General features: G+C 32.9%; 3 protein-coding genes across 4 annotated transcripts in view; 1 reads left to right on the top strand and 2 right to left on the bottom strand.

Moving 5' to 3' along the window:
- The window catches only part of LOC112053241 (cytochrome P450 4c3), a 45,665-nt gene that overhangs the window by 20,167 nt on the left and 2,399 nt on the right, over positions 1–23,099 (bottom strand). The gene's annotated exons all lie outside the window — the stretch shown is intronic.
- On the bottom strand, positions 1,827–10,100 carry LOC112056944 (la-related protein 7-like). Its single transcript, XM_052883386.1, has 9 exons — positions 9,636–10,100; positions 9,006–9,173; positions 8,290–8,598; positions 7,892–7,924; positions 7,372–7,554; positions 6,686–6,839; positions 5,348–5,472; positions 3,722–3,814; positions 1,827–2,051 (listed from the first exon to the last, which is right to left on the bottom strand). Exons 1-9 carry the CDS (start codon positions 9,939–9,941, stop codon positions 1,845–1,847), a joined length of 1,578 nt encoding a protein of 525 aa, XP_052739346.1. The 5' UTR covers positions 9,942–10,100; the 3' UTR covers positions 1,827–1,844.
- Positions 15,778–21,797, top strand: LOC112053245 (uncharacterized). 2 transcript variants are annotated; one of them, XM_024092617.2, is made up of 6 exons: positions 15,778–15,954; positions 16,535–16,717; positions 17,410–17,542; positions 18,531–18,691; positions 19,534–19,638; positions 20,633–21,797. In XM_024092617.2, the coding sequence occupies exons 1-6, from the start codon at positions 15,934–15,936 to the stop codon at positions 20,756–20,758; spliced, it is 729 nt and encodes a 242-aa protein (XP_023948385.1). In that variant the 5' UTR covers positions 15,778–15,933; the 3' UTR covers positions 20,759–21,797. The 2 variants fall into 2 exon arrangements, with proteins under 2 accessions (XP_023948385.1, XP_052739359.1); XM_052883399.1 differs by lacking the exon at positions 15,778–15,954 and adding an exon at positions 16,035–16,189.

The raw sequence follows: 23,099 nt of genomic DNA, 5'->3' as shown, positions 1-23,099 counted from the left end.
CAAACCACTAAATGCACAACCTATCTATGTGGACTCTCATTAATACAAATTAATCAAGCCCAAACACAAGGTAACTGCTGTAAATCGTCGAGGAGTTCCCTCGTCTGTTTGATGGCTCCATCATCAGATCGATTTTAAACCTTCATGAAATTGTAGTGCTTAAAAGTACTAAATGGAAAAGTTTACGAACACACTAGACACCCATATAATTTTCGAACGTTCCCCTCAATTTCTCCAGGATTCCATCATCAGATCTTGACATGATGGCAATGGGACCAAATAGGGACTATACCGTTTCAAACAAAAAAGATTTTTTGAAATCGGTCTAGGCGTCTTTGAGTAATCGGTGTACATACATAAAAAAAATACCGACCGAATTGAGAACCTCCTCCTTTTTGAAGTCGGTTAAAAACATCGTGAGGAAAACTGCATACCTGAGAATTTTCTCAATTCTCTACGTGTGTGAAGTCTGCCAATCCGCATTTGGCCAGCGTGGTGGACTATTGACCTAATACCTCTCATTCTGCGGAGACTCGTGAAACAGTGAGTCGAATATGGATTGTCAATGATGATGAATAAAAGGAAACTCTATGGACACTTATAATAGGTACCTAGGCGCATTTCTTTTATACAATAGCAGACTGCAGATGACGTCGATTATAAAACGCAATGTAGTTGGAAGTTACTCTTTAATTGGGGATTACGAATCACTATAACAATAATTAAAAAGGCAACCAAAAAATGGCATGTATCCAGAGGCGTAGCTAGGTAACCAAAGGCCCTGGTGCAAATTAAAAAATGGGCCCGCACTATCTAAACTGGTTAGGTTTTAGCTAGTTTTTTAGTTCCATTTTTATTAACTTCTATTTTTTACGTCGCACTATAGTTGAAAGTTACTTTTATCGTAGATGGTTGCATTATTATTAATTGAATAATGAGAATCACCTGCACTTAATTACCATTGCTATAAAAAGGAACATCCTTCGTAATTATCATAGGCACTTATCTTGTTCTGCTGCAATTTATTGTTGACTAGCCAACGCCCCGCGGTTTCCCGTTCCTGTATGAGAATATACAAATAAAATATAGCCTATGACATTCACAATTAACGTGGCTTTTTTTTATTCTAGTACCGACACTAGAGCTATCGCGTAAGGTCTAATGCTGTTCGTAATGCCGTTAAAATTAACGCGTTAAAATCGTGGCTACACTAACGTTTAATGCCTTAAGATGGAAGCGGGCTAACTTGTGTTATTTACATAGTAGTATTATACCTACCAATACTAATTTTACCAAAAAAAATTTAACGTAGAAGATATCAATGGTTTTGAAGGCTTTGTGAAAAAGTGAATTTTACGAAGACGATTATAGTGCGTGTATGCATCTGGTATCCGGTACTAAAAAATAATGAAACGAATGAAATATTTTAGAGTAATTTATTATATCATTTATCAGGTAGTAGGAAAAACCCATCAGACATTGAAATTCACCAACAAAACTCCTAACACAACACCCCCCCCCCCCCCCCCCCCCGGAATAAATTTAATATTAAACTTATTCCGTGGTTGTTCATTATGAATATTATTTAAACGGGTACATACCACGATAAAACGACGACATTTTTAATCAGACGGGACTGAAGTTGCGAGATGCGAAGAAGCGACGACATCGCTTTTGTTATTAGGCGTATCGCATGCAACTGGGTCGAAATATCGACATTAAAAATCTCGTCGTTTTATCGTGGTATGTACCCGTTTAAATGAAAGAGTAAATGCCTGTAAAGTGGGTAAACTACGCAAATAATAGAATAGAATAGAAATCATTTATTTATTTGTATAATGAAATCATTCATCAAATCGTATGTGCGTGTGCGTGGGCTGCGGCGAGGCGGGCGCGAGCGCGGGCGGCTCACCGAGCGCCGCCGCGCGCGCGAGCAGGCGCGTGCGTCCGCGGACGCGTTTGTTCGCGCGCGCGCTCTCCGCCAGCCGCCATTGCTCTTGCTCCTCCGCGCCGCACACCACTCGCGCGCGGTTGCTCGAGTTCGCACAGTACTGTGGGCAAAACAAGTTGAAAGGAGATCATTCATTTTGGGCCCTCTTTGAAAGTGCCGGCCAACGAAAAAAAATGGCACGAATCGTTAGAACTAATCATTTGAAGTAATAGATAATATGGCATAAAAGTTGTCAGGTGGATCTGAACCAAATTATACAGGTTCGATGATTCGTTATTTCCATACATTTTGTCAACTTTTAAAAGTGCCGCTAAGAAAAAAAACTAGAAATACAATCTTTGTGCCATACTAACTATTGCTCCAAATAGGCAGTTCTAACGATACGTATCAGTTTTTTTTTTCTTGGCGGGCACTTTTGAAAATCGACAAAATGTATGGAAATAACGAATCGTCGACCCTGTATAACTTGGTTCAGAGCCCTCCTACAACTTTTATGCTATATCAACTATTGCTCCAAATGGCTAATTCTAACGAGTCGTGCCATTTTTTTTTTGTTGGCCGGCACTTTCAAAAAAGAGCCCAGAAATGTATGGAGCGTGAATAATCTCCTTTAAAGTTTTTAACAGGGTTCCCAACTTAGGGGTTTTCCCCCTAGATTTAGGTGGCAAATAAGTGAAATGAGATTTTTTAGGGGTCTGAAATTTTTAGGGGTATTTTCAGGGATTTTTTGACTCTTTAATATTTTTAAATTGATGATAATTTTAATTTCTTTCTTGACCTATAACGCCATATAATACGTTATTCTACAACCACTCTTAAGGCAACTGGCGGCAATTTTCATAGAATAAAAAAAATTATTAAATTTATTCATTGTCAACATATGACTTCAAAAAATCTGAATCTTCAGATAAAGACGTAATATTTTGTCTGTATTCAATTTAGACTTGAAACATATTACAGCATATTATTTCTAAATTATTATGAATTTATATTTTTTAGGGGGACAACTTAATAATTAAGGTGATTTTAGGGGTTTTTGACACAAACTTTAGGGATAAATATTTTGGAGTGTTGGTAACACTGGTTTTTAATAACCAAACAGTCACCAATTTAACTATAGCCTGTATTAACCAGACATACCATAACAATCAATAAGTTCAAAGTTTTATTCAAATACATAAAGGATAAAAAGCTCTATAGGATAGATTGTGTACTTAGGTTCTATATAAATTTGTAAAATTTCTATATAAACAAAAAAATATGAACCCTAGTTGAGTTTGTTGTAGGGCCTTTTCGGACCAAGGCGCTTTTGGAACCCTCGTAATTTTAAGTTTTCGACCAATTATTATCATTATTATTTAATAATTGTCTGACGTTTCACTGTGCTTGTAACCTAAGCCCAATTGAAATAAATTAAATTTTGGCTTTGACTTTGCCTTATACTTTTACTTTATATTATTTTTTTTTTAAAATTTGACAAATGAAGGACTTTACGTACAAACAACCCCTTTGCAACCCCTGTTTCACCCCCTTGTGATTTAATATTTGCGACTAAAAATATCCTATAAACTTCCATATATCAAGGTCTCAAATAGTGACAAGTTTGATTGAATTCATTTAGTAGTTTCAGCGTGATACCCGGTCAACATTTACGAACAGACAGACTAAATTCCACAAAAAATTTCAAAATAACTTCAATGTAATGTGTGTATGTTTGTCCTGTTAGTTTTATTATAAGTATGGATTGTTGATTCAAAAGATGGTACTAACTTCATCAGCAGCTTTCGCTGAATCAAAACGAATGATGACATCTGGTTGGCCTTCCTTGACGTCCACGTGCAAGACGTGGATATTAGTTTTTATCTGTAAACAAAAGAATGATAATTATAAAAAAAATAACTAAATTGCATACAGCTCGTGCGAATTAACTAGAAACCTGGCTCAAATGACATTTGTTTATGATATTGAATGCAAAAATGTCTTGATTTATTAGTGTCAGACGGAAAAAACTGGCTCCGTTGCAGTAAGTAGTTCATTTATTAACATTAGTTTATAATACACTTTAATGAACTATGTCGATCGCTACTAAAAGCGTACAAATCAGTTGATTTGTTCCAGAGTGATCATATTTAAAGTGTTTCAAAAGAAGTCCTTTTAAAATTTAAATTTAAGTACCAAACTAAGTTACCACATAATTTGTGGAAGTTTCGGTTTCGCCTTGCAATGGTGATAACTGAGATACTAATACTACTTAGCGCCCTCGCGCGGATTTCAAGACAGGCGTCAAGTTAATTCGCACGTATTATACGTTTTTATGACAAACAGTCAAATAAATCCACATATTTCAGTTAATTTTAGGTTTTAATTAAATGTAATCTTATACGAAAATCTCGAATAATCAAAACTAATAATAAATTAATTAAAATTACTGTCATAATGCTAATAAAAGATCTCACACAAAAAACATATTTTATGACAGATATAAAGAAATTATAGAAACAATAAGAAGTTTTGAGATTGTAATTAGGAGATAAGAAATAACAATGAGAGATGAATCACTTTGAACTAAAACTAGCAAATGCCCCGCGGTTTTACCCGCATAGTTCCCGTTTCCGTGGAAGTCATTATCAACCAATATTCGGCTCACTGCTGAGCTCGAGTCTCCACGCTGGCCCAATGCGGATTGGCAGACTTGACACACGCAGAGAATTAAGAAAATTCTCTGGTGTGCAGGTTTCCTCACGATGTTCTTCTTTCACCGTTTGTGACTCGTGATATTTAACTTCTTAAAATGCACACAACTGAAAAGTTGGAGGGGCATGCCCCCGACCGGATTCGAACCCACATTCTCCGGAATTGGAGGCGTCGGTCGGTCGTATCCACTGGAATATCACGGCTTCGGTGAGAATACAGGAATAAAAATGTAGCCTATACTCATGCACTATTTTGTGTTTATTTACATAATAATTGTACAGAAGTGGATTACAAAAATAAGAAAACTAAAGAACAAATCAAACTGTAACCAAAATAAGACCCTAGAATGCCAGAATGACCTTGAGTGGAGTCACGCACTTGTGAAGGCTGTGTGTAGGATTAAGGGTGCCCTTGACAGTTAACCACCACTCCCCTTTTCCACTTAAGTCACTCTACCCGCATATCCCAAGTAATCCATAAGAAATTACACAACAAGAAACGTGGACGGCTCGAACGCCACGAGTATACTGAAAACGACCGTACGACGTGCGCGTTATATCGCAAGTCGTTCCCGCCAGCCGATCGATACCCCTCTCTAACTCCCCACTCTTTACGAAAACAAGTCCCGCCACCTTACATCATATCCGTCTCAGACTACTATTACCTACAATATTATATAAAACGTTTTAAAATTTTACTCACAGTCCTCTTAGTAAGTCTCACATCTAGACACGGCTCTGGCAGCACTTCTTTAACAAACACACCAGGAATCTTCTGTAGGGGTTCAACGTTTTTTGTACTGTCTATATCTTGTGTACTATACTTTACTGTAAATTAATTGGAAAACATTTATTTAGTTATCTATTTAAGATCTAAAGTATACTTAAATCTAATAAGAAATATCATTGTGGGCATACCAACCAATAGCCAATAGGTAGTTGACTCATATAAAATTTATTGTAAACAATATTATTTTCGTATAGTAAATGAAATACGGGTCCGAAATATATCGATATATAATAAAAGTCCAGGATTTCATGAAAAACTCAATTTATAAATTATGTACTTATTTTATAAAAAAAATCCAATGTCAAAACGCTGTTGTCCATTTTGTGACGTCACGATGTTCCTTGATGACGAGGAATAAACGTCAAACTAATAATTAATTAATCATTTTGTTAAACACTTTGGTTAATGTTTAGTGTTTACGTGACGTCATGAAACGACAAAACATAGACCATCACGACTGACAGCGTTTTGGCTCGTATTGTCAAATAAGTATAATTACATATTAAAATATTTATGTATCGATATTAAAAAGTGGATGCACAATCAGAGACCAAAAAGCGTTCCCACTCAATGAGTGCCAAACACAACTTCTTGGAACTCAATTCAAGTGCATTTGCAAATTCAACCTTAAAGTAAATTCTCAAGGTTGAATTTGCTCTGAATATGGGATTTTATTGATTATTGGATTATATTTAAAGGCCTTTAGGCATAATTGATAATATATTGTAACGCGTGATAGCCCAGTGGATATGACCACTGCCTCAGATTCCGGAGGGTGTGGGTTTCGAATCCGGTCGGGGCATGCACCTCCAACTTTTCAGTTGTGTGCATTTTAAGAAATTAAATATCACGTGTCTCAATCGGTGAAGGAAAACATCGTGAGGAGACCTGCATACCAGAGAATTATCTTAATTCTCTGCGTGTGTGAAGTCTGCCAATCCGCATTGGGCCAGCGTGGTGGACTATTGGCCTAAACCCTCTCATTCTGAGAGGAGACTCGAGCTCAGCAGTGAGCCGAATATGGGTTGATGACAGGCATAATTGTCTTTACAAATAATTATAAAACTGTCAAAGTAATATTGGCCAGTTTTTAAGTGAAATTTTCTACATTGCACATTGTTTAAGTATAAGAGGTCAATGATTCACGTCTCACAAACATATGATTTTTTTCTACCTAGTAAAACAATGATGAACAATTTAAGACCATTTATAAAAAAGTGTCAACTAGTCTATATATGAAAATTAACTTACCAGGTTCAACCTCCATAGATGGCGCGGCCGGGTCGGGGATCCCTGAATAAGCGTGTTTGTTGTTCCTTAGATTTATTTTCACCTCCTTCATATGTCTCCTTTGTAAGTTTAAATACTTATTTCTAAGTGATTTCCATTCTAACTTTGGCAGCACCTATACAACATATATAATTGTATTATAAAACAAAAATGTCCGCTGCGTCTATCTGTCTGTCATAGATCTCCTATTAAAAAGTGAATCAGCGACCAAAAAATGTCTCCACTCAATGAGTGCCAAACACAACTTCGTGGCACTCAATTTAAGTAGTAGCATTTGCAAATTCAACCTTAAACTTAATCCTTAAGGTTGAATTTGTTCTGAATTTGGGATTTTATTGAACATTGGACTATATTAAAAGGCCTTTAGGTATAATTTTCTTTACCAATAATTCTAAAAATTTCTAAGCAAAATTGGCCAGTATTTAAGTGAAATTTTCTACATGATTGCGAGTCCTTTTATTATAAAAGTAAAACTAACCATTACTGAACTGAATAAATATGAATTAATATAATCAATTAATCATTATTAGCATATTTTAACTACATCACTTACTATCAGGTGAGATTGTAGTCAAGGGCTAACTGGTAAAGAATAAAAAAAAATTATTTATTAGTGAAATGTAATTATTAAATAACATTCAACACACCTGTAAGCCCAATAAGGCTCCCTTGAGGGCTTCATCTTTTGCTAGAGCCTTGGCTTTGCCTTTTTCCTTGGATGATCGCTTTTTTATTTTTTTCTTCCTCGCAGTACTGTCCGAGGGTTTCCCTTCATCATGGCTGGTTAAATCATCTTTGGACTCAAGTTCCACGTCTGTGGTTTTACCCTCCTGTTGAATTCAATATAGACAATGTTAAATAATAATGGTCGTTGAAATCTTTATACTCGTATGTATAAACAAAGTTAGGCACCATTTATAATACTGGGCTTTTTTTTGGGCTAGTTTGGCCGCAGTGGCCATGGTCGATTGTTTTACTCTTCACAAATATGTTGTGGCATGTTGTGTGTGTTTTTTTTCCCCTTTTAAATGAATGAATATAAATATTTTTTTGCCAGTTAGATCTATAGACAGATAGTAAACCTGAAGCAGTCACTTAATATAATAAATAACATATAATAATATAATATTATAATGATGTAATAGAATATTTTATTGAATAGCTTACCTCACTTGGAGTAGTTACACTTTTGTTGTCTTCCTGAAAGAAAAATCATTTTCAATATCTTTTACCAAGATTTTTATGTACACAACACCACAACACTACACAACCAAGATGAACATTACAATAAATCTATAATCACAATAAATCTTATTTAATTTATACTATGAAATGACTGATTATTTTATATTCCTGCAATTAGATCCTATTCTTATTTATTTCACAAATTAAGATCATTTATTATGAAAGTGATCGAGATGAAGCTACTTAAGAAAAATTAACTTGTTAGTAATCAGTTGCACAAAATGTTCTAGGATCCCTGAATATTAGGGATTGATGATGTTTAAAATTTATCCCAAATTCAAAACAATCTATTGTACTCATAGTTCATCAAAAAGACTTACAGTTGGAGTATCAATCCGTTTTTCATTATCAGACTCTTGATCATGTTTTAAGTCTAGTGTCTTTGGTGGTTTCTTGTCTCTCTTCTTTGTCTTCTTCTTAGGTGGCTCATACTCTTCTTTACCATCAGGATTGTTTTCAGTGTTTTCATGGATTTCAGGGTTTTCTTCAATATTGTCAACACTGAACATTTTGATTGATGACAGTTCCTCAGGCGCCGTACTAGAAGGTAGTTTGCAGCCCATTTTGTTGAATGCATTCAAGCATTTTTGAGCATCTTGTGGTTTATCATATTCTATGAATGCAAACCCCTGATAATGATAAAAAAATCACATATTATTATAATTATATGGTCAAGAGTGCTAAGCAGGTATCTTTTAATTTTTTTAAAATGGTTTTTAATGCATGCTAAACAAGAATAGTTTAAAAAATAAAACAACTTCACACATATGATATGATGTGTGAAGTTGTTTTATTTCTTTATTATCTATACCTCAAAAAACTACTAAAGCGATTTTGATGAATGTTATGGTCTTTACCAACACAAAAAATTATTGAAATATGCAAGGCCAAACATACATACAATACAGACATACAAACATAATGGATAATTATTTTTAACCCATCAATTGTAAACTCATACACATGTTAGGTTTGTAATGTAAGTTAGCAAGTTAAACACATTCATTTGCATAAACTAGTAATAATAAAATAATACCTTAATTTTATTTGAATTCTTAAATTTTGGTAGAGATATGTAAGCAACATGACCATAGTCTGAGAAGACTCTCTCAAGCCATTCCCGACCCGCCGTAACTGGTATGGATTCAACATAAACTGTTCTCGAGTCTGCATCATACGGCAACATAGGTGTTCTTCGTTTCACCTGAAATATAGTATAAAGTTGTTTTGTATACAAAATAAGGCAAAAGATATTAATTATTATTTTCATCTACATGTTTCCTTTAACCCACTTAAGTGGGGTAGGGAAAATATATTGATTGATTTTTATCATACATTCAGGTAAATAAGGTCAATGTTAACTAATTTATACATAAAAAGCAAAGATTGCATTATTATATATTATATCTATATTATATTTGCAAAATAAATAAGATTATAAAATTTCAAAATCAGTAGTAAACCATTATCTTGGTTTACCTGAGGAATTTAAACTATTGCAAGTGTTATTCATGACAATTTATTATTAAACAAGGCTCACATGATACATACCCATGAAGTCTTGAAGTTCAATATTCCAAGTTCACAGTAGTAAGGTAGACCCCCACTAGATGATCAGACAACATAGAGTGAGTTGGTTTTAATTAATAATGTATATAATACTCACTTTTAATTTATCGTCCGATAACTCTAGAAACGTAGAATGCTTCATCGCCTTCGCAATGTCATTTACATCTTGGGTCAAAGAGCGAATTTTGTTAAATTTTAGGAATTCAGAGAGCGGTACAAACGGGTCGTTTTTCACCAATTCCCCGAGGAACCTATCCTTGCTAAGGTTTGCATCGCTGAAGTAAAATTCCATTTGCTTCATTATATTTTCGTAAAGTTGCTTCTTTCGATGCCGAAACCTTTTGCGCGGGTTGTTTTCATGTTTCGTTGCCGGGTCCGCAGTATCAGCCGATTCCGATTCCATTTTAAAGGTATGTTACGCGTAAATTATATATAGTTCTTGTTGCACTTAAAAATGCATATAGTCAGTAATTTAATGTATTATTAATATAAATGGATACTATTATAGTATTTACTATTATTCGACTAATATGAAAGAAATAAGATTTGATTTCAATGTCGCCATGCCATTGCCATTTTTGTTTGACTTTGACATTGACATGACACATTACTTTACTTTTTTTTTTTTTTTTTTTTTTTTTTTATTTGTCCCCAACTTTGGGACAGGCAAAGATCGTTGACCATACAGCCTGTTCATACGTCAATGAAGTTATTTCTTGAGTTTGTATTTTATTAGGCAAAGCCTTGTCTGTCGTGTGTTATCTTATAGATTTTCTTCTATAAATATTAATCTTTGAAGATTCATCTGATTGTACTATAGTCAAATCGAGTAGGTATTATTCTGATCCTTAATTCATGATAAGGCACAAGGCCATTTCTTCAGTATTTTCCAATCCGGTGAATTCAAATGTCTTCAATTGTAGAAATAATATACTCATATATAATCTTGTAAGCTTCCATGTTCTTTAAAAGCTCTTGAGTTGTGCGCGGGATAATTTTTGGTGGTTTATAAACTTCTGATAATTTGTCAATAAATAATAAACGCTCTATATTAAATCTGGGACAAACGAAAAATATGTGATCTAAACTTTGTTCAAATCTATTATTGCAGAATGAGCACAACGGGGAGGAGATTATACCCATCCTGCTAAGATGAGCGTTAAATCTACAATGTCCAAATCTCAATCGTATAAGTGTGATGTAAAATCTTCTTCCGTTATAGTTTTGCGATTTAGCGAACCAGGGTTTTTTGCCCACCTCTTCATTTATGCCTGCATACCAAGAGCCTTTCAGATTAGTAGTATTGGTCCATTCATTTTCCCAATCTTGTATCATTATCTTTTTTGCTAGTGCAAATAAATCGTTGTAAGGTATTTTATGACTTGTCATCGGATTATTAATTTTACAACTTGTAATGGATTTAGCTAAATAATCTGCTCGTTCGTTTCCTTCGACTCCTATATGTGCTGGTGTCCACATAAAATTAACTTTAATATTCTGCTGTTGTAACCGATATAGAATATCTTGGATCTTAAATAAAAATTCACTTGATTTTACATTCAAAGCATTTGCTTTAAGTGCTGATAATATGCTCTTGCTATCGGAAACAATTAACCAGTTGTTCTCATATTTACAATCGTTAATATACTGTAATGCTCTTAAAATAGCTAAAGATTCAGCAGAATAAATGCTCATGTCCTTATGTAAACGTTCTCCATGTCCATATTTTAGGTGAGGTATATAGAAAGCAAATGAAGTGATATCTACAGTTTTTGATCCATCAGTAAATATTGTCTTAACGTTCTCATATTCGGATATCTTTTGATAAACTTCCCTTTTATTTCTTAGCTTAGTGTCTATGTCTATGTTTATTTGTAAGAATCTACTATCATAATCTCCAGAAAAGCAAGCAGAATTATTTTCATTTTGTGATATAATTTGTCCTAAGTATGAATTTAATTCAGAGAAATCGTGAAGTAAGAAAGGTGTTTTAGATGATACAGAAAATGAAAAATTAGAGTTTATAGAATCAAGTTTTTTGTAAAGAGGATCTGATTTTTGTGATAACAACCTTATTATAAACTTTGATCTTAAATATTTAAACCTAATTAGTAATGAAGGAACGTTACATTCATTCTGTAAGGCATTTATAGGAGTGGTTTTCATGGCACCAGTTATGACTCTTAAATTATTATTTTGGATAACGTCTAATTTAGAAACTAAATTATTAGATGAGGCAAAGCACAGAAATCCATATTCAAAGTTGCTGCGAACGAGAGATTTATAAAGACTTAACAAAATTTTTGGGTCAGCACCCCAATAAGTTTTTGTTAAGGATTTGATAATATTTGATGCTTTAAAAGCTCGAGTTACAACGTAATCAACATATTTACTCCATGTAGTATTCTTAGTAAAAATTATTCCTAAAAATTTTATTTCATCCGATATATTAAGCTCGATGTCACTATAATATATTTGAATATTAAATTTGGGATAGTTATTGTTAAAAACTACTACATTTGTTTTGTCTATGTTAACATCTAAATTTAAATATTTAAAATAATTGTGTAGCTTAATTAAAGCTTCATTTAAAACCTTAGTGCATTTATCAATATTTGAGTCATTACTGTAAACTACTAAATCATCAGCGTATTGAAGATTACTAACATTAGAACCTAAAACTAAATTTAATCTACGTATGTACAGAATAAATAATAAAGGACTTAAAATTCCACCTTGAGATACACCTTTGTAAGAATATCTAGGGCCTATTAATGAATTACAACTTTTGACGTAGACTTCTCTACCATGTAAGAAATTAAATATCCAGGAAATTAATTTATTTGGTATTCCTAGCAACACCAATTCTTTTGTCAGTATATGTAAATTAACATTATTGAAAGCTCCCACGATGTCGAAAAAAACAGCGATAAAACATTGATTTTGTAAAGAGGATTTATAAATATCTAGTTGAAGATTTGCTATACTTTGTCTCGAAGAACGACCTTTACGAAAACCGAATTGATTAGATGGTAATATATTATATTTTTCAATAAAAAATTCTAACCGTTGTTTTAAAAGTTGTTCGAAAATTTTAGCCATGCAAGAAGTAAGGGCGATTGGTCTATACGAATCATAGCAATTAACATTTTTATTCGGTTTTAAAATGGGTATTAAACAATCGGTTTTCCAATTATTAGGAATAAAATTATATTTCCACAAAGAATTCAAGATCTTTAAAACAACACACTTACTACTTTCTTCTAGATGTTTCAACATCTTATAGGGAATACCGTCGAGTCCAAAGGCTGTGTCTCTTCGGGAATTTATTGCTGAATTTAATTCTTGATATGTGAACGGTTTAATAAGAAAATCATTACTAATACAATTGTTCAAATTATTATCTAAATTCAAATGTGACTCGACAGTGTCTGGGGTATACTTTTTAAGAAATGTATATATCCAATTGGGAATTTTACTATTGTTATGTGGTAAAAAAGAGTTATTAAATTTTCTAGACATATTCCAAATGTAACTTAATGGTGTATTCCTATTAAAAGATTCACATAAATTTTGCCAGCTAAGTCGTCTTTCTCTATTTAGAACAAATTTTTTAAAGGCTTGTAATTTTTTAAATTTTAGATATTTTTCTAAACATGGATCACTTTTGAACTCTATATATGCTTGTTTAGAATCTTCAACAGCCTTAGAACATAAATAATTCCACCATGGAAATGGTATTCTTTGTTTATTATGTCTTATTGGTGTGTTTTTTTTAGGTCCTGCTTTACTTTTAGTTACCAATGACTTATCTCTGGCAAAATTTAATAATTTAATCAGATCATGATATGAATCCAGGGGATTGCTATAGTGAAATGTATGGTTTAACAATAAGTCATTACAAAATGTCTTATAGGCTTTCCAATCTACAAGATTTGAATTAATTTTATTTGGAAATATGTTACTGTCTAGGTCTTCTAAGTTTTTATTTTTAAAATTTAATTGTATTGTTACAGGTAGATGGTAACTCCCCATCGGGTCATCAACCACCTTCCAATAGCAAGATAAGGCTAATGATGAAGAAACAGCTGTGAGATCTAAAGCATTTGGCTTCCAAATGTGTGTTCCTACAGTAGTTTTTTGTCCATCATTTAAAAGAATTAAATCATTTTCTTGTACACATTCTAAAACATTGGAACCTCTTTTATTTGTTGTAGAGCATCCCCATACTGTGTTTAAAGCATTAAAATCTCCAGCAATTAACATAGGTTGAGGAATAGATTTAATTAAGTTGCTAAGTTTTTCTTTTGTAAATATTGGTGAACAATTACCAGGACTATAACAACTAACAATAGATATTTGTTTGTCTAAATAGGTTAAGGATATAGCAACATTTTGAATTGAATTATCATGAAAAGTGTTAATATGTTTAAAATGTAAAGATTTGTGTATTAAAATAGCTACTCCATTGCGTTTATTACCTGAGTCTAATCTAACTAAACTGTAATTCTTTATACTAAATTGATGATGAGGTCTTAGCCACGTTTCACAAATAATTGCTACATGGATGTTATTCTCTTTTAAAAAAAGTGTAAATAAATGTCGATTACTTTGCAAGCTCTGAGCATTCCATTGCATAATGTTTAATGAATCCATAAATTAATTTAAATGTTTTTTGTTAAATTTATTGAAAGTTTCAAGAAGAACATCTTTTATATTTTGGGTTGAAATTTCTTTTTCATTTACCTTATTTAAGGTTATAATTTTAACTATTGAGTGTAATAGAGTGTTAAGGATGGAGTCAGAATTTAACAGGGAAACAAATTGATCTGATGGGGAAATAGGCTTTGATAATGGAGGAAACGATTTCTCATTTAAAATAAACGAATATGATTTTCTTTCTACTTTGTTTTTATTTTCTTGAATTTTTTCCTGTTTGACTGGACATAAAGAAGATATTGCAATATGCTTACCGCTGCAATGACAGCATTTTGCCTCTGTAGTATTTATTGTACATTCTTTATAATTGTGGTTGTTTCCGCAAATAGAGCATCTCTCCGAGTTCTTACAAAATTTTGCAATGTGGTCATACCGGAGGCACCGTAGACACTGCTTGACTGGGGGGATGTATGGTCTCACTTCAAACCGCCAGCTGTTTAAATCTACACTCTCGGGTAGGACGGGACATGAAAATGTAATGGAAACAGTTTTTGTAGGCTGCAACTGAGAAGAGTTATCGGTCTTAATTTTTTTCATAAATCTTCGCACACTTACAATATTTTTGGAGCTGTCTATGGCAGAATATATTTGTTGATTGCTTAATTCTATTGGGACATGCATAATTACACCTGTTATTTCTGTGGCTTTCGCAGGTAAGGTAGCATTCATTTTGAAATTGTCTAAAAATTTTTTATTTGTTAAGGCTGCATTTGCTAGCCCTGGTCGCTCAAATAATACTCCTATTTTGTATTTATTCATTCTTATTAGTTGTTTTATGCCTTTGTTGTATCTTTTTAAGTTGGATGATAGGGACATCATATCCCTATCTCCTATAGGTTTCATATTATCGACACTTTCGTAGAATACTATATATTCAAAGTCAGTACTGTTTTCTGGGTAAAGTCTTTGGTAATTAGGAATTCTAAATGGAACATATTTATTTGTACTTATATTATCTTCTCTCGCTTGTGTGAAAATTGAGGAGTCGCTGTCGCCGTCGGAATCAACTGAGCCGACGGACTCCATTACTTCTCCATCCTCCTTTTTGCGTTTTTTCCTCCCTCTCCCCATAATAAACAGAAAATAATCAACTAAATTTATTAATTAAATGATACTTTATAAATAAAAATTTTAAGTTATTTCCAAAACGCGTCTTGGCTCTTCGAAAGTTCCCGCGCTTTTTCATTACTTTACTTCACTTTGACCGTTGTCAATTTTCAGTTTTTTTATATGACTGGCGTACAGTCTTTTTGAGTCTATGAAATATTTTATTGGAACAAGACAAGACTCAAGTCAATACACCGTATGTATATTTTTAATAGTATAAAACTAAGATCATTCCGAGTTAAGTATATTTTTATATTTTAACAATTTGCGATTTTTGATTTGTCCATAGACAACAGTTAATATTGACAGTTAACAAATGACTAGATGTTTTAGCCTAAAGGTAACGCCATTACGCCAGTCAAAATAATAAAAGTGTCTGTGGGTCCTCTATAGTCCAAATTTTGTCTATTCTTTAAAAAACAAACAAATGAAACAAGTTGTTCCCCAACTATTGGTTTTCATATTTTTACCTAAAATGTAATTTTAAGTTTTAACAAAATCCATGGATTATATCAGGAAGTAGTTAAACTTAATATTTTTCTAACTATTAAATTGAAATGTGAAACAAAATGTGTGAAAGATCCATTGCTGTAAGTAATTTGGAAGCTTCTTTATCGATTTATTATTATAGTTCAATCTCGAGAGTAATCAAGCCGTAACTCGATAAAAGGATTTTGCCGATAACCAAATTTAAACGAAAGAAAATTTTCTGTTTTCTGTCTATACACTTTTCCTTAGATAAGTGTTGTTAAAAAATAGTTAATTATTTTCTTTAGAGAACATTTATTTAGCCAAAGTATTAGCACTTAATTAGATAAGCTGCAGGTATTTTCAAATAGCTTTAATATATCTTGTATTTTAATCTGAGCCTGTGATGGACACACTTTCGTCAATTTATTATTAGCTGGAAGTTTATTGGATCATGCTTGTACTTTGAGGATAGTGGGGGTCAGGTTTCTAGAGACCAGACCCTCAAATGTCCAATTAAGTAGTTAGGTAGTTATCTTTATGTTTACTTACCTATTTAAAGTTTTGTATGGGATATCCTTAAACTAAAAAAATAGGGGATATTATAAGTAGTCTTGCCCTTAGTCGCCAGATACTTAGTATAGAAAAGTAGGTGGGAATTAAATTAAATTAAAAATAAAATGCATTTGCCTTATTTTTCAGTCTCGTCCAAGCCTAGAACAAGTAGTTGCCATAGTTGATTTTATGGAAAAGCACAAATCCCTAGCCCTCGGAAAGTTACGAGGTTTAGAAGGGCGAGACGAAAGTAAGAAGCTCTGGTTCAAACTAACAAGGATTGTGAATAATATATCAGGACCTACACGACCTATGAAATCTTGGATCAAAGTAAGACTTTTGTTTCTTCTTTAGATAAAATATGAGCAAATATAATACAATATGAATATACTTTATTAAGTTAAGATAAGTTTATTAAGTCATGTTAGGCTTATTAAGTGTATTAAGACTATAATTTTTTTACATTTCTTCACTATAGGATCATGGACTTGTAAGTCCTTTAAGACTATCATAACAAAAACAGATAATGTAAAGATACTTTCATCATCATCATCATCATCATCGTCATCAAAAGTCAATGGACGTCCACTGCTGGACATAGGTCTCTTGCATAGACTTCCAAACACTGCAATCTCAAACTGCTACCATCCAGCGGCTACCTGCAACTCTCTTGATTTCTTTGGTCCACCTAGTGGGGGGTCAACCAATACTGCGCTTTTTGGTGCAGGTCGCCAGTTCATTAAAATTCCATTTCATTAAAATTACGTCATAATCATGATAAATGACATAGATTCAAGTACCAAATACTTTTTCAATACATGTCTTATTTATACACACTATTTAAATCAATTTTACTTTAAAATTACATTATAATCTATTCAGAAATTTGTACCAAACCTCGTGAGAACAATCTTCAAATATGTATTCTATAAAGAATACATGTTTCAATATTATTGGTATAGTAGAATAGCAAGGAATCAATTATATCTAAGTTATTAAAAAGAAATCTTTTTTATTTACAGTACTGGGCGGACAAAAAGTCTACAGTTAGATCAAAAGTAGTTTCTAGTGGCAGTGATCCCAATATACTTTGTTCTAATATAGAAAAGAAAATATGGGATTTATTTTTAGCCTCTAAAGAAAAGAGTAGTAATCGTAAGTACTTATAAACAACATCTCAGTTCATACAGTTCAATATTCTAAGTAACAATAACAACAAAGATGTATAATATTGAAACAATTAATTTGAGATTTCACATTTCATGTATTTGTCAATAAAGTTACATTTTATAAAACATAAAAAAATTTCATATATTATATGTACAGTATATCTTATTATATCATCACAATAAGCAAACCACAATATGTTAGCAGTCCTTGTCCACATAGTAGGTTCCAAGTTAAGATGTTAGAGGTTTTTCATTTAAATCTTATTTATAGTACTTATTAGTATTTTATACATTAAATAAATGACTTCTATTATTTATATTCCTAAATAACATTATTATTATTATTTGACATCTCTTTAAGTTGTGATATTATTAAGTAAGGGCTATCATAGATTACTAAATCATACTATCTGCAGTAATACAAGAATGTTTAAAAATATTGATTGCAAATTAACATATAATTTTAATTAAGTATAGCTTGCAATATTGCATTCTGATAAAACAGAGTTTGGCAGCAGATATACAGGGTGCTCGGGAGTATTTCCCATAACTTCAAGGTGTTGACGAGTCCACTTATTGGAGCCAAACTGCATAATTAATATTTTATCAACTAAAAAAAATAATTGTTTATGTTTTCATACATTTTAAAATACGTAAAACTTGGCTACGCCATAATTATAAGGATGCGTATAATGGACACATTTAAAGATCTATTTACAAAAGAAATAATTATTTACCCTGAAAATATTAATTTTAGAACACATGTTTCTTAAACATTTTTAATTAATTTTCGGTGAAGAAAATAACCGCAGAGTTATGGGAAATACTCCCCAACACCCTGTATACATACTTTTTGGCGTAACATTTATTTGTAACCCAGTTTTTGGCATAAAACATTTTTTTTAAATTTGTACTGCGATGGCGGAGACACTCAAGCCATTTGCCGATTATTCTACTTTTAAAATTACTTTCAGGCAGCCGCAATAATTCAGTGAAGTTGGAGCCACAGTTCACAGAAGAGCCGTTCCTCAATGATGATGATATGGATGAAGATCATGACAATGAGCCAGTTCTGAATTTTGAAGAGCCAGCACTGGACTTCGAGGAACGCCAAATGGTTGTTATGGAGAAGCTGGTTAGTAAATTAAAAATAAAAATAAAACTGATATCATATTATCATTATCAGCCCATTTTAACTGCCCCACTACAGGGCTAGGCGTCCCTCCTTATAGCAGAGGATAAATACATAATTATAATATTTGAATAAGTTGAAAACATGCCTAACACAACTGGAGACCTGGCTGGATAGTATTGGGGCTGATTTTACATTTTGCAAAAACTATTTTTAAAGATTTTTGCATAAAATATCATTTGAGGCATTCTGTATTATATTAGAGTTATACAACCATTAATTGAAACGTTTAAAAAGTAAAAGAATTACCTCATACCTTAAAATATAATGTTAACATTAATCTTAAGATAGTGCATAATATTAATAATGCTATAGAAAATACTGTGCTCCTATGTGCCATGCTTGTATGGTTGAAATATAATAAGTTTCATACTCAAAGAAAATTAAGTGCTGGACTTATCTTTACCTTTACCAACTTTGCAATGTCTATTCAATGTGAAAACAATAATCTATTAAACTAAATCCAATTTTCTCAGTAAATATAGTTAGCATATGAACAGAAATTCAGAAAACGTCGTTTTCTCTATTGTATCTCAAACAACAAAAATATCATGTTGTTATGTTGTTTATAATCTGCTATCCATAGCTGATTTGTTTCGCTTTATTACACTATTTAATAAAGAGGGGTAACAAATTAGACAAGTGAAATTAGTTACAAAGAAGGTATCAGCTACAACAAATTGTATAGTAACAACAACAATAAACTTTTGTGTTACAGCAACAATGAAATGTGTTACAACAGCATTATTTTGTGTTACAACAACAACAATATTATTCTGTTAAAGGTAAAAGTGATGTCCGAGCAAGCAACAGCAATGTCGCAGCTGGCGCAGGCGTCGCAGGTCAACGCTCAGGCCATGGAGAGGTTGGCAGATGCGTCACAAATACAAGTGAGTTTAAGCCTCAATATGCTATAGGTTAAGTCTCAATATAGGTTGCCGCATAGAATCCGTCAGAGGTACAGGTAGAATAAATTTATCCTTAAAAACCTCTTCCAAGTTAGCCCGCTTCCATCTTAGACTGCATCATCCCTTAACTGAAATCGCTGTCAAGGGCTAACTTCATGGACCTATTAACAAGTGGATGCACAATCAGCGACCAAAAAACGTGCCCACTCAATGAGTGCCAAACACAACGTCTTGGCAGTCAATTTAAGTAGTCGTATTTGCAAATTCAACCTTAAACTCAATCCTTAAGGTTGAATTTGCTCTGAATTCGGGATTTTATAGAATATTGGACTGTATTTAAAGGACTTTGGGTATAATTTTCTTTGTCAATAATTCTAAAACTGTCAAAGCAAAAGAGGTCAGTTTTTAGGTGAAATTTTCTGCATGATTGTGTGTCCTATAATTATAAGAGGTCAAAGGCTAACTTGTATAAATCTGTGAATGTATATTAAGATATGTGATAACCCATTAAATATGACCTCTGCCTTCGATTCAGATGGTGTAGGTTCAAATCCGATTCAGGGCATGAACATCGCAACTTTTCAGTTGTGTGCATTATAAGAAATTAAATATAACGTGTCTCAAACAGTGAAGGAAAAACACCTGCATACCTGAGAATTTTCTTAATTCTCTGCGTGTGTGAAGTCTGCCAATCCGCATTGAGCCATCGTGGCGGTCTAAGGCCTAACCCCTCTCATTCTGAGAGGAGACTCAACAGTGCAAAAATCAAATCAAATCAATATTCATTTATTTTAAATAGGCTTAGTTTACAAGCTCTTTCGAAAAGCAGGTAATAATATTATACTTAAGATAACAGTGATAATGATTAGTCTAAAACTTAAAATTAAAGTTACGAGGGTTCCAAACGCGCCTCAACAGTCAGCAGAATATGGGTTGTCAATGATGATGATGATATTTTTTTAATGTATGTACTCAGGCTCGAGCAGTAGAGCGTCTGGCGACAACGTTCGAGTCAATAGGAGCGGCGACCCACGACGTGCGAAACGCGCTGCTCGACATAGACTCCACATTGAAACGGTTCTACACCACGTCGCCCACTTAGCATACATACGTGTATTTATTGACAAATTAATGAACGAATGATTGAACGTCCTATACGAATTAATGAATGAGTAATTGAACGTTAAAAACAATTCACACTTCCCACTTCTGACACCATGTGTTATATGATTATATCGGAAGATATAATAATGACTTCAATTTTGATTAAAACGGCATTTAGTTATCGAGTTATATATGCAGCTTTAGTAAGAAAAGTGTAATGACTATTAGCTAATCGACACTACATGATAGTAACAATTGTCACATAGCCGTTGACAATGACTTTGACGTTTGACGTTACTTATAAAGACAGACTAATACTCATATTATCAGTATAGTGGCGGTATTTACCTACAGGCTATGTAGGCTAGAGCCTAGGGCAGATTTAGGGAAACACTTTCTGGTGCAGGGTCGCTATTTCAACAGTTTGATACCCAAATGTCCATCAGTTCTTCAAAGTATGGTCTTGCCAATGCCACTTAAGCTTTGCTACTCGTTGACCTATGTGATGTGATTGATCTTGGTTTGTCTGCGGATCTCCTAATTTCTGACTCGATCATGCAATGTTACTCCGAGCATAGATGAGTGACTCTGAGCCTTCTTATGAGGCCCATAGTTATTTTTTTCAATTGCTTGATGTTTAAAAACAAGTACCCATGCTATCTAAAAAACACTAGTATGTAAATGGCTAAAGTGCACAACCCAATTGATTGATCTGTGTAATTGTAAATTGGTGTAATAAAAGACTGTACAGTTCTCGTGATATTGTATTCTCATATTTTGTACTCAATAATTTTAAAATTAATTATATCTAAAATTTCATTTTGTACATTACTTACAATAATAATAGTTTGACATAATTTCATAATATTAATTAATTATGTAATGATGACAAAAATTTGCTTAAATTTCGTATACATTAAGTATATTAATAATTTATTACTGGTCATTTATGTTAACGTTGTAAATATGTAAATTTTGTAAATAATGGACATTTTTGTATTATGTACTATGTACATATAAATACATTTCTAAATATTCATTTTTACACTGTGTTTTATTTTAACGTGCGTATTCATAGGTTTGGTGAGTGCTGTACACTAATCTAGTATTTATAGTACTTTTGGTCCTTATTGTATCAATAACATCAAAAGCATTTAAATAAAAAAATCAAAAAAATTTATGTTATTGATACAATAGAGGTCAAAGTTACTATAAAATACAATATTAAATATAAATATTGTGTAATACATATAATAATAAATTATATGAATTTTCATGGCATGGCTACTTTTGTAGAAGCAGTTTAAACATAAGCCATAGTATACTTGTGACACGCTATGATGACCGTTTTGACGCTTGTGATGTTCGTAAAGTTTATCAAAAATCATTAAACTGTTGACAAAATATAGTGTTAGTCCCAATAACCACACAATATTAAGGAAGTTTATTTACAAATCATACCTATATTTTTTTCATTTTAGTTTTACCTTATCACGTTATCAAAGTTTAACGAAAGTCGAAATGTCATTAGTCTGTCAAACTTTTTTTTTGTAAATTATAGCGTAAATTATGGCGTAGAAATAGGTATAAAAATGACAGATTTTTACTAACGGTCCTAACACCATGCTATCTTGACAAGTAAGTAAAACGTGTAAATTATTGATATAGAATAGGGACTCGCTTTGCCGTTAGAACGGCATTCCTATGCACTTTATATCGGCGTCGATGGTCGTAAATATTATAAGTACACACACTAATCTGTGACTAAATCTAAGAACCCTGTATACAGTGCAATTTGCTAATTTTAATTTGATAAATGCTAAAATATTTCACATGCTAAAATCGAAGTCCATGCTAAAGCTACTACTCTACTGATTTAACACTGCTGATCATCACCTCACAACTTTGAGAAGCGTAGACAGCGGAGTAGCCGAATCTCGCGGCGGAGTTCTGTAAGGCATCATACCTTCATTGCCCATGCTGTATGGAGGTTGTGCGTTGGTACGGAAGAAATAGTTGCCACGGGCCCTGGGAACATGAAAAGCATGGAAAATGTTGCGTGAAAATTACGGAATCAACTGAACTGGTAAGTTTGTATATTTTTTTTTTATTTTTTTGGCAGAATTATTGTGCGTGTGCCATGGAGTCGTGTAGTCATAACATTTGTTATTGGACGCTCATCACAGGACCAGGATCGTTACAGGACCAGTTGGAGGTCCACTGCAAGACATTGTCGACGAGGACGAACAACTATGACAGATGTGACAAGTGTATCTGTCATAGTTGTTCGTCCTTTAATGTATGGAATTGTTGGGGTCGCTGCAAGTATCAAAAACCAT

The sequence above is a fragment of the Bicyclus anynana genome, chromosome 9 (genome assembly GCF_947172395.1).
Source record: "Bicyclus anynana chromosome 9, ilBicAnyn1.1, whole genome shotgun sequence".
Lineage (NCBI taxonomy): Eukaryota > Metazoa > Arthropoda > Insecta > Lepidoptera > Nymphalidae > Bicyclus > Bicyclus anynana.
Note: the sequence above shows the minus strand (reverse complement) of the source record. Positions and strands in the feature narration are given on the sequence as shown.